General features: G+C 36.3%; 3 protein-coding genes across 4 annotated transcripts; all 3 read left to right on the top strand.

Annotated features, from left to right (window-relative positions):
- Positions 1–2,216: 2,216 nt before the first annotated feature.
- On the top strand, positions 2,217–4,881 carry LOC121297423 (chemokine-like receptor 1). The gene is made up of 2 exons (XM_041223742.1): positions 2,217–2,313; positions 3,246–4,881. The coding sequence occupies exon 2, from the start codon at positions 3,273–3,275 to the stop codon at positions 4,356–4,358; it is 1,086 nt and encodes a 361-aa protein (XP_041079676.1). The 5' UTR covers positions 2,217–2,313; positions 3,246–3,272; the 3' UTR covers positions 4,359–4,881.
- A 1,466-nt stretch (positions 4,882–6,347) lies between these two features.
- Positions 6,348–8,430, top strand: LOC121297562 (chemokine-like receptor 1). 2 transcript variants are annotated; one of them, XM_041223925.1, is made up of 2 exons: positions 6,348–6,587; positions 7,326–8,430. In XM_041223925.1, exon 2 carries the CDS (start codon positions 7,329–7,331, stop codon positions 8,424–8,426), a length of 1,098 nt encoding a protein of 365 aa, XP_041079859.1. In that variant the 5' UTR covers positions 6,348–6,587; positions 7,326–7,328; the 3' UTR covers positions 8,427–8,430. The 2 variants fall into 2 exon arrangements, with proteins under 2 accessions (XP_041079859.1, XP_041079858.1); XM_041223924.1 differs by having other exon boundaries at positions 6,349–6,573.
- A 3,647-nt stretch (positions 8,431–12,077) lies between these two features.
- On the top strand, positions 12,078–15,637 carry LOC121297563 (chemokine-like receptor 1). Its single transcript, XM_041223926.1, has 2 exons — positions 12,078–12,855; positions 14,010–15,637. The coding sequence occupies exon 2, from the start codon at positions 14,037–14,039 to the stop codon at positions 15,111–15,113; it is 1,077 nt and encodes a 358-aa protein (XP_041079860.1). The 5' UTR covers positions 12,078–12,855; positions 14,010–14,036; the 3' UTR covers positions 15,114–15,637.
- The last annotated feature ends 2,030 nt before the right edge of the window (positions 15,638–17,667 follow it).

Below are 17,667 nucleotides of genomic sequence, written 5' to 3'. Positions count from 1 at the left end.
GATCACCAGGTGCAGGGGATAATTAATAATAAAACAATTAACTGAAATCTAATTTAATTAAACCAATGTGCATTTGCACATGTTTTTAGGCATGGAGGAATCTAACCCTCTCCCTGCTATCTTACTATATATATATATATATATATATATATATATATATATATATATATATATATATATATATATATATATATATATATATATATATATATATATATATATATATATATATATATATATATATATATATATATATATATATATATATATATATATATATATATATATATATATATATATATATATATATACACAGTACTGTGCAAAAGTTTTAGGCAGGTGTGAAAAAATGTTGTAAAGTAAGATTGCTTTCAAAAATAGACATGTTAATAGATTATATTTATCAATTAACTAAATGTAAACTGAGTAAACAGAAGAAAAATCTAAATCAAATCCATATTTGGTGTGACCACCCTTTGCCTTCAAAACAGCATCAATTCTTTTAGGTACACTTGCACAAAGTCTGGGATTTTGTAGGCATATAGTCAGGCGTATGATTTAACAATTAAACCAAACAGGTGCTAATGATCATCAATTCAATATGTAGGTTGAAACACAACCATTAACTGAAACAGAAACAGCTGTGTAGGAGGAATAAAACTGGGTGAGGAACAGCCAAACTCAGCTAACAAGGTGAGGTTGCTGAAGACAGTTTACTGTCAAAAGTCATACACCATGGCAAGACTGAGCACAGCAACAAGACACAAGGTAGTTATACTACATCAGCAAGGTCTCTCCCAGGCAGAAATTTCAAGGCAGACACTTGTTTCCAGATGTGCTGTCCAAGCTCTTTTGAAGAATCACAAAGAAACGGGCAACTTTGAGGACTGTAGACGCAGTGGCCGGCCAAGGAAACTTACTGCAGCAGATGAAAGACACATCATGCTTACTTCCCTTCACAATAAGAAGATGTCCAGCAGTGCCATCAGTCCAGAATTGGCAGAAAACAGTGGGACCCTGGTACACCCATCTACTGTCCGGAGAAGTCTGGTCAGAAGTAGCCTTGATGGAAGACTTGCGGCCAAAGAGCCATACCTCCGACGTGGAAACAAGGCCAAGCGACTCAACTATGCACGAAAACACAGGAACTGGGGTGCAGAAAAATGGCAGCAGGTGCTCTGGACTGATGAGTCAAAATTTGAAATATTTGGAGAAGGCAATTTGTTTGCCGAAGGGCTGGAGAGCGATACACGAATGAGTGTCTGCAGACAACAATGAAGCATGATGGAGGTTCCTTGCAAGTTTGGGGCTGCATTTCTGCAAATGGAGTTGGGGATTTGGTCAGAATTAACAGGCAGATACTTATCCATCATGCAATACCATCAGGGAGGCATCTGATTGGCCACAAATTTCTTCTGCAGCATGACAACAACCCCAAACATACAGCGAAAGACCTTAAGAACTATCTTCAGCGTAAAGAAGAACAAGGAGTCCTGGCAGTGATGGTGTGGCCCCCCCAGAGCCCTGATCTCAACATCGTCGAGTCTGTCTGGGATTACATGAAGAGAGAGAAGCAACTGAGGCTACCTAAATCCACAGAAGAACTGTGGTTAGTTCTCCAAGATATTTGGGCCAACCTACCTGCCAAGTTCCTTCAAAAACTGTGTGCAAGTGTACCTAGAAGAATTGATGCTGTTTTGAAGGCAAAGGGTGGTCACACCAAATATTGATTTGATGTATATTTTTCTTCTGTTCACTCACTTTGCATTTTGTTAATTGATAAATATAAACTATTAACATGTCTATTTTTAAAAGCATTCTTACTTTACAGCATTTTTTCACACCTGCCTAAAACTTTTGCACAGTACTGTGTATATATATATATATATATATATATATATATATATATATATATATATATATATATATATATATATATATATATATATATATATATATAATTACAGCAAATATTTTCCAGCTACATTCATGGCTCATATGTAAAGATTCAACTGGAACAACATTTTAGCGGCTTCAGTGCAACAGGAAATTGTCATGATTTCAAGACCTCACATGTCAGGTGCCAGTGAGGTATCTAACTTGTCATTACATTTATCAAACACCAGGGGGGGGTAAAGTAAACCAAATATTGGGAAAGAAACCATAAGCATTGAACATTGCATTTTCAAGAAGGCTGTGCTCAAATTAGGGAAGTGTGAAAAACAAGCATATAAAACACTTCTGTACTCGGGTAACTTCACTTTTGAAAATTCACAACCATCTTTTGCACTGAGGAATTTATCATCACTGGCGGTAGGTGCTTACAATTTCTATCAACTTCTTTTTCATTTTCATACACTAAATGCACCTTTCCATATTAACCATAGTGTACAGTATCTGCAATAATGAACTGTGGTGAAAGTGCAGATGAATTAGTAACTGCAAGAACATGTTCATTTCTATTGCATTAGCAGAGAACACCGCATTATTTATCTCAGTTTCAAAAAAGTGGAACTTGCACTAAAGGCTTTAATTATAAAACAAGAAGATATAATATATATAGGATGCTATAGTGCTATTTATAGCTCAATACAGTCAAGGAGCCACTTTCTCAAACTGTTTGCATTTCAAACTGATTTATGGGATAATGTACCATTAGATATTGCACTGACAGCTGTAATTGATTATTTAATATTGTTATATATTCTATATAGGCTACTATAATGCTGTTGATGGCTGGATACAGAATAAGAGCCGTATATTTTCCATTACTGTTTATTTTTGTATGATGTTTATTAAAATGCATTTAAAACAGGCTTATAGGATAATGTACCATTAGGTATTGAATATTCTATAGATTAGATATAGATTCAACATTGGGCCTGTTTTTGTTGATGATAAAAAGTGTTTTTTTTGTAATCACAGGACACTCTGCAATTAAACATTTACTTTTATATTAAGAAAGAGGAAGGACAAGTAAGAATTTGAAATTTGACGTCCTTAAAGACATTCATTAGTCCTTTATTTAAGACAATAAATGATGTATTGAAAGCAGAAAAAGTACTAAAAGACAACGTTTGGTAACAGCAAGTAAGTAAATTGCTGCTATCTGAAAATATCAGTCACATGTAAAGGCTGCACTTATAAAAGCTTCCTATGGTATTTCTGCAGCAGTCGTCATCAATAATAATAATAATAATAATAATAATAATAATAATAATAATAGTAATATTTTATTTCTGCAGAAAAAGGAAGACAGCAGAACAATAACAATGGATTTAGATTACAACAGTGTCGATGACTATAATGACACTTACAAACACTCCGACAATCAAGATCAAAATTTAATTTTTTTTAATTACCATGAATCATCAAACCACCCCCAATCGCACATTGAAGACCCATTTAAAATATTCATCATTGTATTACTGGCCGTAATATTTCTTCTGGGTCTGTGTGGGAATGGGCTGGTCATCTGGATGACGGTCTTCAAGATGAAGAGGACAGTCAACACCACCTGGTTCCTCAGCCTGGCCATCGCTGACTTCATATTCTGTGTCTTTATTCCCTTCAGTATCGTACATTTGGCCTTGGATCACCACTGGCCCTTTGGACTAGTTATGTGCAAACTGACGTCCTTCATAATGTTCCTCAACATGTTCGTCAGTATCTTCCTCCTGACCCTCATCAGCATTGACCGCTGTGTGTCAGTCATCTTCCCTGTCTGGTCTCAGAATTACCGCACTCCAAGAATGGCTTCTGTAGTGGCCCTGGCTGCATGGGTGACTTCTGCCCTGTTAAGCACACCCTCCCTTGCGTTCCGTGACATCCATTCCACAGATGAGAAAACCACTTGCTACAATAACTATATATTGGCTAGTGACCAATCACACCTGTCTGCAGCTGAGAGACACAAAGCTGTTTCTTTAACAAGATTTATCTGCGGCTTTGTCATTCCCTTCACAGTTATAGTAATTTGTTACTCCATCATTGTCAAAAAAGTGAGAAACAACCGCATGGCAAAATCCTCCAAGCCATTCAGAATCATGGCGGGCATCATCGTTGCGTTCTTCATCTGCTGGTTGCCCTATCACGTGCTCATAATAATGGAGATCAGCCACCACCAGCACAATAAACAGGTGCTCCACTATGGGATGCAAATAGCCTACATGCTGGCTTCTGCCAATAGCTTCTTAAACCCTATCCTCTATATATTCATGGGCAAAGACTTTCAGCAGAAGTTCAGGCTCTCTGTTCTTTCCAGGATGGAGAATGCACTTGGTGAAGGTGTACAAACTACAAGCAAGCAGTTGTCAAGGACCAATTCAACATCTGACAAAGTCTCAACCCACATATAACCTGGTGAACTGTTTATCAGAGCTATCTTTACTAACGCATTGCTCTTCTAGTTTAGATTCGCTTTGTGTCATTCTGGTGAGGTTCTGTGACCTCAATAGAATTCTCTGCTCTCAAATCACCTGCTATCAAAAGCTCTGTGCTCTGTATTGTTACACGGCATGCACGTGTTTTATTGTGTTTGGTTGCACTTTGCCCATTTTTAAGCATGCAATAAAAATCACCTGGAGTTTAATAGAATGAATACCTCTGGGGAAATCAATTTGTAATTGCACATGAATTGAAAAAACTGTGTTATTTCAGTGATATTTATCCACTTAATGCACTTACAAGACACCTTGGAATAACATGCACTTGCCCTGATGTCTTTAATTGTTGTCCACCTCTTGACATAACATCACTGAATCACTAACTTTTCTGAATAGTAACTTTTTTGAAATATTAACTTTTTTGGTTTGTATATATTTCTGTAACATGTAAATGCATTTTGTTACAATGGTCCATAGATTATTACATTTGACAGCAGTCTCCCAATCATTAAAGTGATAATGCATATTATTGTCATGTGCGAAGCATGAAGATCATCGTTTTATATATATATATATATATATATATTATATATATATATATATATATATATATATATATATATATATATAAATATTGTGCTTACTGTTCTTAACTAGTCATTATAAATGTATTTAGTTTCTTTTAGTAGTTTAATGTTTAGCACTATTGAGTGTTTTGTGGCTATGAATGAAATAAATGTACTTGCATTGCAGATATGGATTGTGTTATTCCTTTGGATGATCCGCACTGTAGGTCAGAAAGTATTAAAATACCCAAACCACTGTAATGGACCCCATTATACCACCTCTCCCACTACCATACCTGGAGCTTATTAGTGGTGAGGGGCCGCACACTCTACCCTTATGCCTGTAGGCTAGTAGGTACATACTGTACTGAAATACAAGTGGGATGATAATCATGATAATGCTCCATTGAATGCTCTACCTATCAGATTGCATGTTCCTGTGGAACCACTAGTATTACGAATAGCAAACAGACGTACTATCCCTTCAGCCCGTAGCTGATTGGGATTACCACAGTCTCGTGTTAACAGTGTGTTTTTACACAGGAGGGCTCCACACTGTTGGAATCACATTTGTAGTTTAAATGTTACAATATGCACTTTGCCAACATTTACTTCTCACTTCATCTATTCTGACAAAGAAAGGTCAGGCTCAGTCATTGAGCCAATGAAAAAAGCTAATATTTTAATAGGAAAAAGCCTGCTTATTGAAATCTTGGGAGCGTGGCACTAGTGTTTTAGAGCACAGTGTAGTGATGGCAACTTCTGTCAAAGGTTTGGAAAGACAGAAAGAAAAGCTAGTTATAAACCACAAAGATTATTGAAGTATAATACATGATCACTTACAGTTCTGAAGACATGGTGTTATATTGATTCTGACCTCGATTTGTTTTTTTTCTTTGTTGGTTTTGTGGACAATTATATCAGTTTTTGGTAGAATAAATTAGGTTAAAGGGAAGTGATAAGAATTTAATGCAGCTTTATTATTTAATTGTTTTGTTGATTCTTTTATTATAAGATTCATATTCAATATCTGTTCAAATGAGCTGCAGATTATTTCTGAGTCACATTTTGAAAGCTGTGTTGGCGTAATGATTGATAGCTCGTGTTGTCATGATAACCTCATTTTTGTCATTTTCCATTTTGTATGTGTTATTTTGTTTTTTTAAATGTCCAAATGTAAAGAATGCAACTTAAAACATGTTCATTAGGTATGATCTTCTGTGAGGTTATGTTCTCTGTGTGCTAAATATAGTGTTGTTTTTCTGTTCCTGTTTCCCCAGAACAATCTCCAATATCTCTTTTGAAAACATGTCAGGCAATGTTAAGTGGTGGGGCTGTTTGTTGAACACAGACATCCTTATCTGTTTTACTTTCAGTACAAATATTCTGTGCAGTAGAGGAGATTTCTAAGAATTCATGTAAACGAGAGGAAGTTGGCTAATGTGCAGTTTGTGAAATATTGCCTAGCAAAGAATTAAAGAGGCTGGCTTCTGTCTGGGTGAATGTGCTCCTGTTGCCTTGGTCTTTTAAATAGTGAAAACTGAATTTGAGACGTGAAGACAGTTTGGGACTGAAGCTGCACTTGGGGGAGCGGCCATTTCAGTTTCAAAGGGATTTCAAAGGTAACTTTTGAAAGGTTGGAAATGTTTTTGTTTCATACTACAGTTGATTGGAAAAAAAACAGATTAATATCAGTGTAAAATTACGCATATTAAATAGGTTATTACAAATATGTGTAAACTTTTAAAATGGTGGGGTTGGCAGGCAACACAATATTTTCTAAGTTTAAAAAAAAAAGAAAAGAAAATATTTTAAAAGTGTGGATTGAAAATTCTTACTTAAACTGCAAATAAGAATGGGCAAGGGATGTCTTTAGGTTAAGACATTAGTTTAACGGTTTCTATGTACTCAACATGAATTTAACAGCTTTTAAAAAACACAGTAGACTACTTACTGTTACAGTTAACATGCACAGTAGGTCCCAGATGTGTATGGATAATATAATTGGATAAGTAACTTAAGCAGATGCTTGTTTAAAAAGTTTCATATTGAAAAATAGTTTAATGATACAAAAAAATAGAACAACATTCATTTTTCAGAAAAAAGTGACATTCTAAATTCAGTATGATCCCAATATACTGTTTTAATACCACTACTACTACTACTAATAATAATAATAATAATAATAATAATAATAATAATAATTTTAGAGACTTATAACTGTGCCTCTCATCTCACTTCTAGGGTTGACAATTAGAAATGCAATTCTAAAACATGTAAAATAAAGACATTTTCTTTAAATAATAATAATAATAATAATAATAATAATAATAATAATAATAATAATAATAATAATAATATTTTATTTCCACAGAAAATGGAAGAAAACAGAACAATAACAATGGATTTAGATTATGAGGATGCATATTATTATAATTACACCTATTTTGATCAAGATTTTTATTCCCAAGTTAATTACCATGAATCATCAAACCACCCCCAATCACACATTGAAGGCCCATTTAAAATATTCCTCATTGTATTATTGGCCATAATATTTCTTCTGGGTCTGTGTGGGAATGGGCTGGTCATCTGGATGACGGGCTTCAAGATGAAGAGGACAGTCAACACCACCTGGTTCCTCAGCCTGGCCATCGCTGACTTCATATTCTGTGTCTTTATTCCCTTCAGTATCGTACATTTGGCCTTGGACCACCACTGGCCCTTTGGGCTAGTTATGTGCAAACTGACGTCCTTCATAATGTTCCTCAACATGTTCGTCAGTATCTTCCTCCTGACCCTCATCAGCATTGATCGCTGTGTGTCAGTCATCTTCCCTGTCTGGTCTCAGAATTACCGCACTCTAAGAGTGGCTTCTGTAGTGGTCCTGGCTGCATGGGTGGCTTCTGCCCTGTTAAGCACACCCTCCCTTGTGTTCCGTGACATCCATTCCACAGATGAGAAAACCACTTGCTACAATAACTATATATTGGCTAGTGACCAATCACACCTGTCTGCAGCTGAGAGACACAAAGCTGTTTCTTTAACAAGATTTATCTGCGGCTTTGTCATTCCCTTCACAATTATAGTGTTTTGTTACTCCTTCATTGTCGCAAAAGTGAGAAACAACTGCTTGGCAAAATCCTCCAAGCCATTCAGAATCACGGCGGGCATCATCGTTGCATTCTTTGTCTGCTGGTTGCCTTATCACGTGTTCAATATCCTTGTGCTCAACCATCGAGAAATACCACAATCGGTGCTCCATTATGGGATTTTGATTGCTAATAGCCTTCTCACTGCAAACAGCTTCCTAAACCCTGTCCTTTATGTGTTCATGGGAAAGAACTTTAAGAAAACATTCGAGCCGTCTGTCTTCTCCAGGCTGGAAAATGCATTAAGTGAGGACACACGCACCACAAGCAAACACAGTTCAGGAATGAGATCTGAACTGGAGAGATCTTCAATGGCCATTTGAAAAGGTACGTTACTTCTCACTCGTTAATATGACTTACTCAGTAATAGCCGTGTGTGCCTTTTCTCTTTCTACACAGTGTATTAACAGATACACGATCAATATTAATGGCAAGGACTGTCTTTGCTCTGTGGGCAGTGCTGCGTGATGTAAAGGATTTGGAACCCTGAAAAGCTCTTACACCGCTTTTGCAAATTTGAGCGGATTGTTCTGTGAGCTGGGATTAACAGTGGAGTAATAATGTAGACTGGCACTTGGGCACAGCAAAGTCTATTGAACTGTGCTACACAGCACTTGCACTGGGTGATTGAGTTTTGGTGCCTTTTAGGGTCAACAGTTGACATGAAACTAATCAGTTGTCTTCTAGGACTTTTGCTTTTCTATAAAGATATAGGCCACAGTAGACATGGACACAGTATTTTGACTCTTTCAAACTCTGATAAATGAACCTTTTCCCATTTATCAGACAACTAACTAATAAGCTCACTGCTCTAAGCCTTATGTTTCCTAATAGTTCCTAATAAAGTGACCAGTCACTGCACAAAACCATCATCCATATTGTTTGAATTGGGGCAGAATATTAGATGTGGTTTCTGGGTATTGATTTCAGAGAAGGGTGAAAAAAAATAAACAAAAAAGGTGAGGTGTTTATAGTGGAAACAGGGTCTACCAAGTCATATCTTTAAAGAATAGAAAGAAGACAGGGGTTGAATTGACAACAGAAGTGGCAGAAGGCACAGGTGTCGTTGTCCATCCATTAACAGTCCAAAGTGCCTTTGACCATTGTTCCATAGTCCAATGTGCATATGTTAGCCTTTAGTCTTGTTCCCCTTTCTTAACAGAGGTATTCTTACTGCAACACATCCTTTAAATCCTGATTTCAAGAGTGACCCTCGTACTGTTGATTTGATGGGCAAGGACACCTGTGCCTTCTACCAGTTCTGTTGCCAATTCAACGCTTTTTGTCTTTCTATTCTTTAAGGATATTATCTTCAAGTATTGCTCATCCTTGTTAGACAGCTTTTTGGGTTACAGTTACAGTTGATGTTTCTCTGTACCTGTTGATTATTTCACTCCGTGTTTTTCCTTCTTTATGCAAGTCAAGGTTGTTATAATAGTAGAAACACTAGTGGAGGCTTTGAGTAAACTGTCGATGCTCATAATGCATCAGAGTAGAAAAATGTAACATGTATAAGACTTTTGTACAACAGCATACATTTCACAACGAAATACATGATAACATTGGGAACAGCTTAGTAAGGCCTTTCTGTGGATATAAGGTTGCCAAACTACAAGCGCTTAAACACAAAATGGTAATATTCATGCCCATATATGGGCATTCTGCTTAGGCAGCAAAGGGTTAAAGGCTTGTGGCCTCAAATAGATCTGAAACATCCCTGTTGAAACATGCCAGACAATGCTAAGTGGTGGGGCTGCTTTTTGAACAGAGACAGCCTGAACTTTCAGTTTAAGGATTAGCAAATATTCTGTGCAATAAATGGGATTTTCATGAATTCACCGAAATGAGAGGAAGCTGGCTGACAGACAGGATCACAGGCAATGTTATGATAGTTCCATGTGATTTGCATGTTTTTTGATGACAAAGCCATCGGTCTTGGAGAAAAGCCAAGATATCATCTAATTAAAGTTACGCACAGTAAAATATGTGTTTCTGCGGCTGGCAGTGATCTTGGCTAAAGAGTGCACAGCGACATGGGGTTAATTAAGGCAATTGGTTTGGTGTGATGTCTTCCTGGGGTGGCTGATTCTTTGATTGATCAGGCAGGCAGTTCCTGGTTGGCTGATCAATCAGTCAATTGGAGACCTGGAAACACCACACCATTTAAAAAGAAGACATACATGTTTGTTTGGGGAAGAGTAATGTCGAGAGAAGACTGGGAGCAGCAGGCTGTGCTCTTTGTTTATGCACCAAGATAGGATAGCCGTAGCTTGAGTGCTATTTTTGGATAAAATTTGAATTATTGTAAACCTTTTGTTGTGTTGGAGAATTAATAAAGGTATGCAAGAAGCGCTGGATAGCAGTCTTCTGAGTCTGGGTTTGATATTTCTGCTGCTGGCCAACCTTGACTTCACACCATACACCACAGCACATGTTGCATGACACTTCAATAAAATGAATACTGGCTACTGTTATACTGTAGTCTCAATCTATACATCTGCTTAATCTGATATGTTTTGTTTTCCAGGGAAATCAAATTTACTCAGACCTTCTGCTTTTGTTTTTACAGGGAAAGGAAAAGCATAGCATCAGAGGTTTCCAATGTCAAATCCCAACAATACCAATCCCACTGGGAATACATATGACTATGATAATCCTGACTATATCTATCAGGATACATTTCCTGACAAACCTGTCAACGATAGTGACCAAATTCCAGTAAAAATAATACCACTGGAAAACAAGTTCAAATATTTGTTTATTGTGTCATACTCAAAAACCATTGCCATGGAGATTACAGAAAGTCAGTGAACATTTATATTGTATCAGAAAAGAGTTATGGTTATGGTTAGGTTTAGGTTAGTGGGGTTAGGGTTAGGGTTATATCATGCAAAATAATTTTTTTGCTCTTTATTTTTAGGTAAGATATTTACTGATCTAAGGCTCCAACCACTTTCTTTTATGTATTGTTTTTAACAAAGGATTGTATCTTTGTTTTCTCCCATGGGCATTCATCTTTTTATGATATTGCTGCATTGCTCTTGATCGTGAATTTCTTGACCATCTTCTCTCAATTCTTGTGTCAAATCTTTTGCAGTAATCTAAGGGTTTTGCCGGCCTCCTTGAACGAAGGTTTTCTGTTATTTTTCTGTCTTTTTCTCCTTTTTTCGTTTAGTTGTATCACTGCCATTTTGAGATCGTTGCTGTACTCTTTACTTTCAACCATTTTTGTTCATTTATATCTTTCAATAGAAAGCCAGCAGGGTTTTCTTTTTCTCACAAGCGCAAATCAGTCTTTATTGTGCGGTTACACAGCACTTCCTCCAGTTTCAACTGATGAAAAAGTAGCAACAACAAAGCAAATGAGACCAGCTATTGTAATATAAAATAATGAATCAGTTTTAGATACTGTGATATATATTTTTTTTAAAAATCTGTGATCTTTAGTTGCTTATGTGCATTTTCATTTGCAAGTAAACTGTGACATTAGGGTCTTATCGAGCACTATATTCTACAAATTTGAATACTGACTGGTTACTGTTTTAATTTTGGAAACTGTGTTTTTTTGTTTTTTTTAATCTTTTGCTAAATTACATTGCCTTTTATGTTTTACGCAGTTCTGTGCATGGGTAACATTTTGATTGAATTTTGCTGTAGTGTCGTTAATGGGGAATTTTACACACTGCTACACACTGATACAATATTATCGGATTTCAAAGTATGTATTGTATTACAGTTCACATGTCCATACTCGTCTCTTTTGGCAAGTGATATTTTCAGAATCATATTGTTCTGAGTTAAAATACTTCTTCTGTTGAAAATATAGTACTGTACCAACCAAACCAACTACAGTACATCTAAATGGAAGCCTACTTATTTTAAAACACAGCCCTTTCAGCTATGTATTTTTGAGATTGTATCTTTTTTGTGTTCCCTGAAAAATGGACAACGGTTGGGACGGGCCAAAATGAAATAATCAGATACCGTCTCAACTGTCACTGAAGTCAAAATTGTATAGGGTCGAATATGTGAGTGCTGACTGTATTGCAGTGCACTCTGCAAATCGTGTGCAGGACTGACTGCATGATGCCGTAGCTGTGATGTTTGCGCGCAGGAATAGTTCTGTCTGCAACCTTTTACTGTTTGGGTCTATGCATGCAGCTCTGCACCCAGGAGTGACCCCCACCAAGCACGGAAGCACAGTCAGGGATTCAGGGGCTCGCCTGGCAGGAGCTTTGGGGGTGGATGCATGCTCAGCACGGTATGCTTATAATTGTACTCTATTGGTGCAATGGGGGGGTGGGGTATTATAAAAATAGCAGCCTGTGTGCTAGCTGGGTGGTGTGATAGAGAAGAGCTGTTTGTAGTTGCTGTGAAGAACCTGCTCAATTGTTGTAACCTACTATAACAATAAAGGAGTTATTGTCTGGAAGATTCCTGCTGCCGCTGTTTGTTCCTTCTTCGGGAAATTGTCATGATTTCAAGACTTCAGAGGTCAGGCGCCAGTGGGGTTGCTAACTTGTCATTACATTTATCAAACACCAGGGGGAGTTTATCAATTCTTTGTAAAGTGAACCAAATATTGGGAAAGAGCACAAACCATAAACATTTCACACTGCATTTTTAAAGGAGTCTGTGCTCAAATTAAGGAAGTGTGAAAAACAAGCATATAAAACACTTCTGTACTCGGGTAACTTCACTTTTGAAAATTCACAACCATCTTTTGCACTGAGGAATTTATCATCACTGGCGGTAGGTGCTTACAATTTCTATCAACTTCTTTTTTCATTTTCATACACTAAATGCACCTTTCCATATTAACCATAGTGTACAGTATCTGCAATAATGAACTGTGGTGAAAGTGCAGATAAATTAGTAACTGCAAGAACATGTTCATTTCTATTGCATTAGCAGAGAACACCGCATTATTTATCTCAGTTTCAAAAAAGTGGAACTTGCACTAAAGGCTTTAATTATAAAACAAGAAGATATAATATATATAGGATACTATAGTGCTATTTATAGCTCAATACAGTCAAGGAGCCACTTTTTCAAACTGTTTGCATTTCAAACTGATTTATGGGATAATGTACCATTAGATATTGCACTGACAGCTGTAATTGATTATTTAATATTGTTATATATTCTATATAGGCTACTATAATGCTGTTGATGGCTGGATACAGAATAAGAGCCGTATATTTTCCATTACTGTTTATTTTTGTATGATGTTTATTAAAATGCATTTAAAACAGGCATATAGGATAATGTACCATTAGGTATTGAATATTCTATAGATTAGATATAGATTCAACATTGGGCCTGTTTTTGCTGATGATAAAAAGTGTTTTTTTTGTAATCACAGGACACTCTGCAATTAAACATTTACTTTTATATTAAGAAAGAGGAAGGACAAGTAAGAATTTGAAATTTGACGTTAATTTAACAGCTTTTAAAATACATGATAGCAGAATAGCATCCACAGAAAGGCTCGCATGTGTATATAATTAGATAAGTAACTTAAGCAGATGCTTGTGTAGAGCGTTTCAGATTTAAAAATAGTTTCTTGATTCAAAAACTATATAGTATATACTATATAGAAATCACAGAGTGAAAATGACAGCCCATAGAACAACATTCATTTTTCAGAAAAGGTGACAAAGTTCAGTATGATCCCTATATACTCTTTAAATAAGAACAGTCATAATAATAATAATAATAATAATAATAATAATAATAATAATAATATGGGCACAGCATTTCTTTAAAGACCTAGAACTGTGCCTCTCCTCTCACTTCTAGGGTTGACAATTGGAAATTGGAAATGTTCTAAAACATGTAAAATAAAGACATTTTCTTTAAATAATAATAATAATACTGCTAATACTAATATTTTATTTCTACAGAAAAAGGAAGAAAGCAGAACAATAACAATGGATTTAGATTACGAGGATGCATATGATTATAATTACACTTACAATGATAAATATCAAGATTTGTATCCCTCAGTGAATTACTCTACATCATCACACACACCCCAATCGCGCATTGAAGACTCATTAAAAATATTCATCATTGTATTACTGGTCGTAATATTTCTTCTGGGTCTGTGTGGGAATGGGCTGGTCATCTGGATGACGGTCTTCAAGATGAAGAGGACAGTCAACACCACCTGGTTCCTCAGCCTGGCCATCGCTGACTTCATATTCTGTGTCTTTATTCCCTTCAGTATCGTACATTTGGCCTTGGACCACCACTGGCCCTTTGGACTAGTTATGTGCAAACTGACGTCCTTCATAATGTTCCTCAACATGTTCGTCAGTATCTTCCTCCTGACCCTCATCAGCATTGACCGCTGTGTGTCAGTCATCTTCCCTGTCTGGTCTCAGAATTACCGCACTCCAAGAATGGCTTCTGTAGTGGTCCTGGCTGCATGGGTGACTTCTGCCCTGTTAAGCACACCCTCCCTTGTGTTCCGTGACATCCATTCCACAGATGAGAAAACCACTTGCTACAATAACTATATATTGGCTAGTGACCAATCACACCTGTCTGCAGCTGAGAGACACAAAGCTGTTTCTTTAACAAGATTTATCTGCGGCTTTGTCATTCCCTTCACAGTTATAGTGTTTTGTTACTCCTTCATTGTCGCAAAAGTGAGAAACAACCGCATGGCAAAATCCTCCAAGCCATTCAGAATCATGGCGGGCATCATCGTTGCGTTCTTCATCTGCTGGTTGCCCTATCACATGTTCATAATAATGGAGATCAGCCACCACCAGCACAATAAACAGGTGCTCCACTATGGGATGCAAATAGCCTACATGCTGGCTTCTGCCAATAGCTTCTTAAACCCTATCCTCTATGTATTCATGGGCAAAGACTTTCAGCAGAAGTTCAGGATCTCTGTTCTTTCCAGGATGGAGAATGCACTGGGTGAGGATGTACAGACAAGCAGGCGCTTCTCAAGGACCAATTCAACATATGACAAAGTCTCAACCCACATATAACCTGGTGAACTTTCTTCTTGACTGTTTATCAGAGCAATCTTTACTAATGCATTGCTCTTCTAGGTTATATTTACTTTGTGTCATTCTGGTGAGGTTCTGTGACCTCAATAGAATTCTCTGCTATCAAATCACCTGCTATCAAAAGTTCTGTGCTCTGTATTGTCACATGTTTTATTGTGTTTGGTTGCACTTTGTCCATTTTTAAGCATGCAATAAAAATCACCTGGAGTTTAATAGAATGAATATCTCTGGGGAAATCAATTTGTAATTGCACATGAATTAAAAAACTGTGTTATTTCAGTTATATTTATCCACTTAATGCACTTACACCTTGGAATAACATATACATGTCCTGATGGCTTTAATTGTTTCCTACCTCTTGACATAACATCATTGAATATTAACTTTTCTATAATGTGTTTGTATATATTTCTGTAACATGTAAATGCATTTTGCAACAGTGGTCCATAGATTATTACACTTGACTCCAGTCTCCCAATCTCTCTGGGGATTAAAGAGATAAGGCATTTCATTTCATTTAAAAATGTTACTAACATCTATTATTATGTCTGTTTGCTTTTTAATGAAAAGAAGTTCATCATTACACATAAAGTGTCTGTTCTCTTGAAATGATTCTCACTATTTTCATGTGCAAAGCATGAAGATCATGGTCCATTCAATGTATTTGTAATTAGAAGTTACTGTATATATATATATATATATATATATATATATATATATATATATATATATATATATATATATATATATATATATATAAAAGATACTTACTGTTGTTAACTCGTCATTAGTTAAGAATAGCAAACTAAGTGATATCCCTTCAGCCCGTAGCTGATTGGGATTACCACAGTCTCATGTTAACAGTGTGTTTTTACACAGGAGGGCTCCACACTGTTGTAATCTCATTTGTAGTTTAAATGTTACAATATGCACTTTGCCAACATTTACTTCTCACTTCATCTATTCTGACAAAGAAAGGTCAGGCTCAGTCATTGAGCCAATGAAAAAAGCTAATATTTTAATAGGAAAAAGCCTGCTTATTGAAATCTTGGGAGCGTGGCACTAGTGTTTTAGAGCACAGTGTAGTGATGGCAACTTCTGTCAAAGGTTTGGAAAGACAGAAAGAAAAGCTAGTTATAAACCACAAAGATTATTGAAGTATAATACATGATCACTTACAGTTCTGAAGACATGGTGTTATATTGATTCTGACCTCGATTTGTTTTTTTTCTTTGTTGGTTTTGTGGACAATTATATCAGTTTTTGGTAGAATGAATTAGGTTAAAGGGAAGTGATAATAATTAAATTCAGCTTTATTATTTAATTGTTTTAAATTGTTTTATTCATTCAATTACTATAAGATTCATATTCAATATCTGTTCAAATGAGCTGCAGATTATTTCTGAGCCACATTTTGAAAGCTGTGTTGGCGTAATGATTGATAGCTCATGTTGTCATGATAACCTTTTCCATTTTGTATGTGTTGTTTTGCTTTTAAAATGTCCAAATGTAAAGAAGGTCTCTCCACTACAGTGAGTATAGCCTCATCTTCATCATTATGACAGCCTGCTTCCTACTGTCTTGCCAAAAGCGCAAGAATTACAAATGTCTTTAATGAGCACCAATAGCTCAGTTCTAGTTATGTCTCACCTTTGAAGGTTTTATATATCATTAAACATATACTCAGTGTGCGTTCTGTCACAGCATGCAAGCATCTGCGTGAGGAATAAGCCTTAATTCTTTCTTTTTTATGAGAGAGGATAATCATTAGGGAAATCATCAAAGTGGATGAAAGATGCCTTCAGTATGTTAGCATTTAAATAAGGTTAATCAAAATGGGTTTCCCAAGCCAACAAATGAAAAGACATATAAACTATTTCATACCACATTCTGCGGCTGTGACATTTTTGCATGCTTATGCAATGAGAATAATTAAGCAAGAAACATCTGACTAAAAGCGTGGATATAATAAGGGAGGCGAGCAAGCACACCACACATGGCTTGGTCCTTGTAGTTTTTGTATGGTTTGTACCTTAGGCTTAAATAATGTGGAATATAAAATAGTGGTGCACTGAGGCCGAACCTAGAATCACTGGTATCCTTCAAAATCCAACTGAGATCAATCAGCTACTAAGAACCGGACTAATGGTCTTATGTTCCTATGTTCATAATTGAGCCAATGTAATCTCTTTCTAGTTCTTAATCAATTCATGATTTAATGATTCTTATAAATCCACATACATGGGCAACAGATGCAAATGAAATGTACTGTTACCAGAGTTGAAAATAGTAATGAAACCAAGAGGAAGAGCACTAAAATATTCAAAGACCACTCCACTGGGACCAAGAGACGTTATAAGCTGCATTCTTGTCAGGTCCATACTGTTATTATTGGTGTGAATTGCTTTTGTGCCTAAAAGACCACAGAAAATAAAGTAATGAGTTCTTTCCCTCAGACAGCTGCCCAGCTGCCCTGTCTCAAAAGCAGTCTGATGAGGTTAAACCCAAATACCTTGTTGTCACAAACTCCAGC

The sequence above is a fragment of the Polyodon spathula genome, chromosome 22, assembly GCF_017654505.1.
Source record: "Polyodon spathula isolate WHYD16114869_AA chromosome 22, ASM1765450v1, whole genome shotgun sequence".
NCBI lineage: Eukaryota > Metazoa > Chordata > Actinopteri > Acipenseriformes > Polyodontidae > Polyodon > Polyodon spathula.
The sequence above is the reverse complement of the archived record's forward strand: the minus strand, read 5'-3'. Positions and strand labels throughout refer to the sequence as shown.

Bases quoted from the DNA above. Each gene is read 5' to 3' on its own strand.
- LOC121297423 (XM_041223742.1), top strand. From the start codon at position 3,273: ATGGATTTAGATTACAACAGTGTCGATGACTATAATGACACTTACAAA.
- LOC121297562 (XM_041223925.1), top strand. From the start codon at position 7,329: ATGGAAGAAAACAGAACAATAACAATGGATTTAGATTATGAGGATGCA.
- LOC121297563 (XM_041223926.1), top strand. From the start codon at position 14,037: ATGGATTTAGATTACGAGGATGCATATGATTATAATTACACTTACAAT.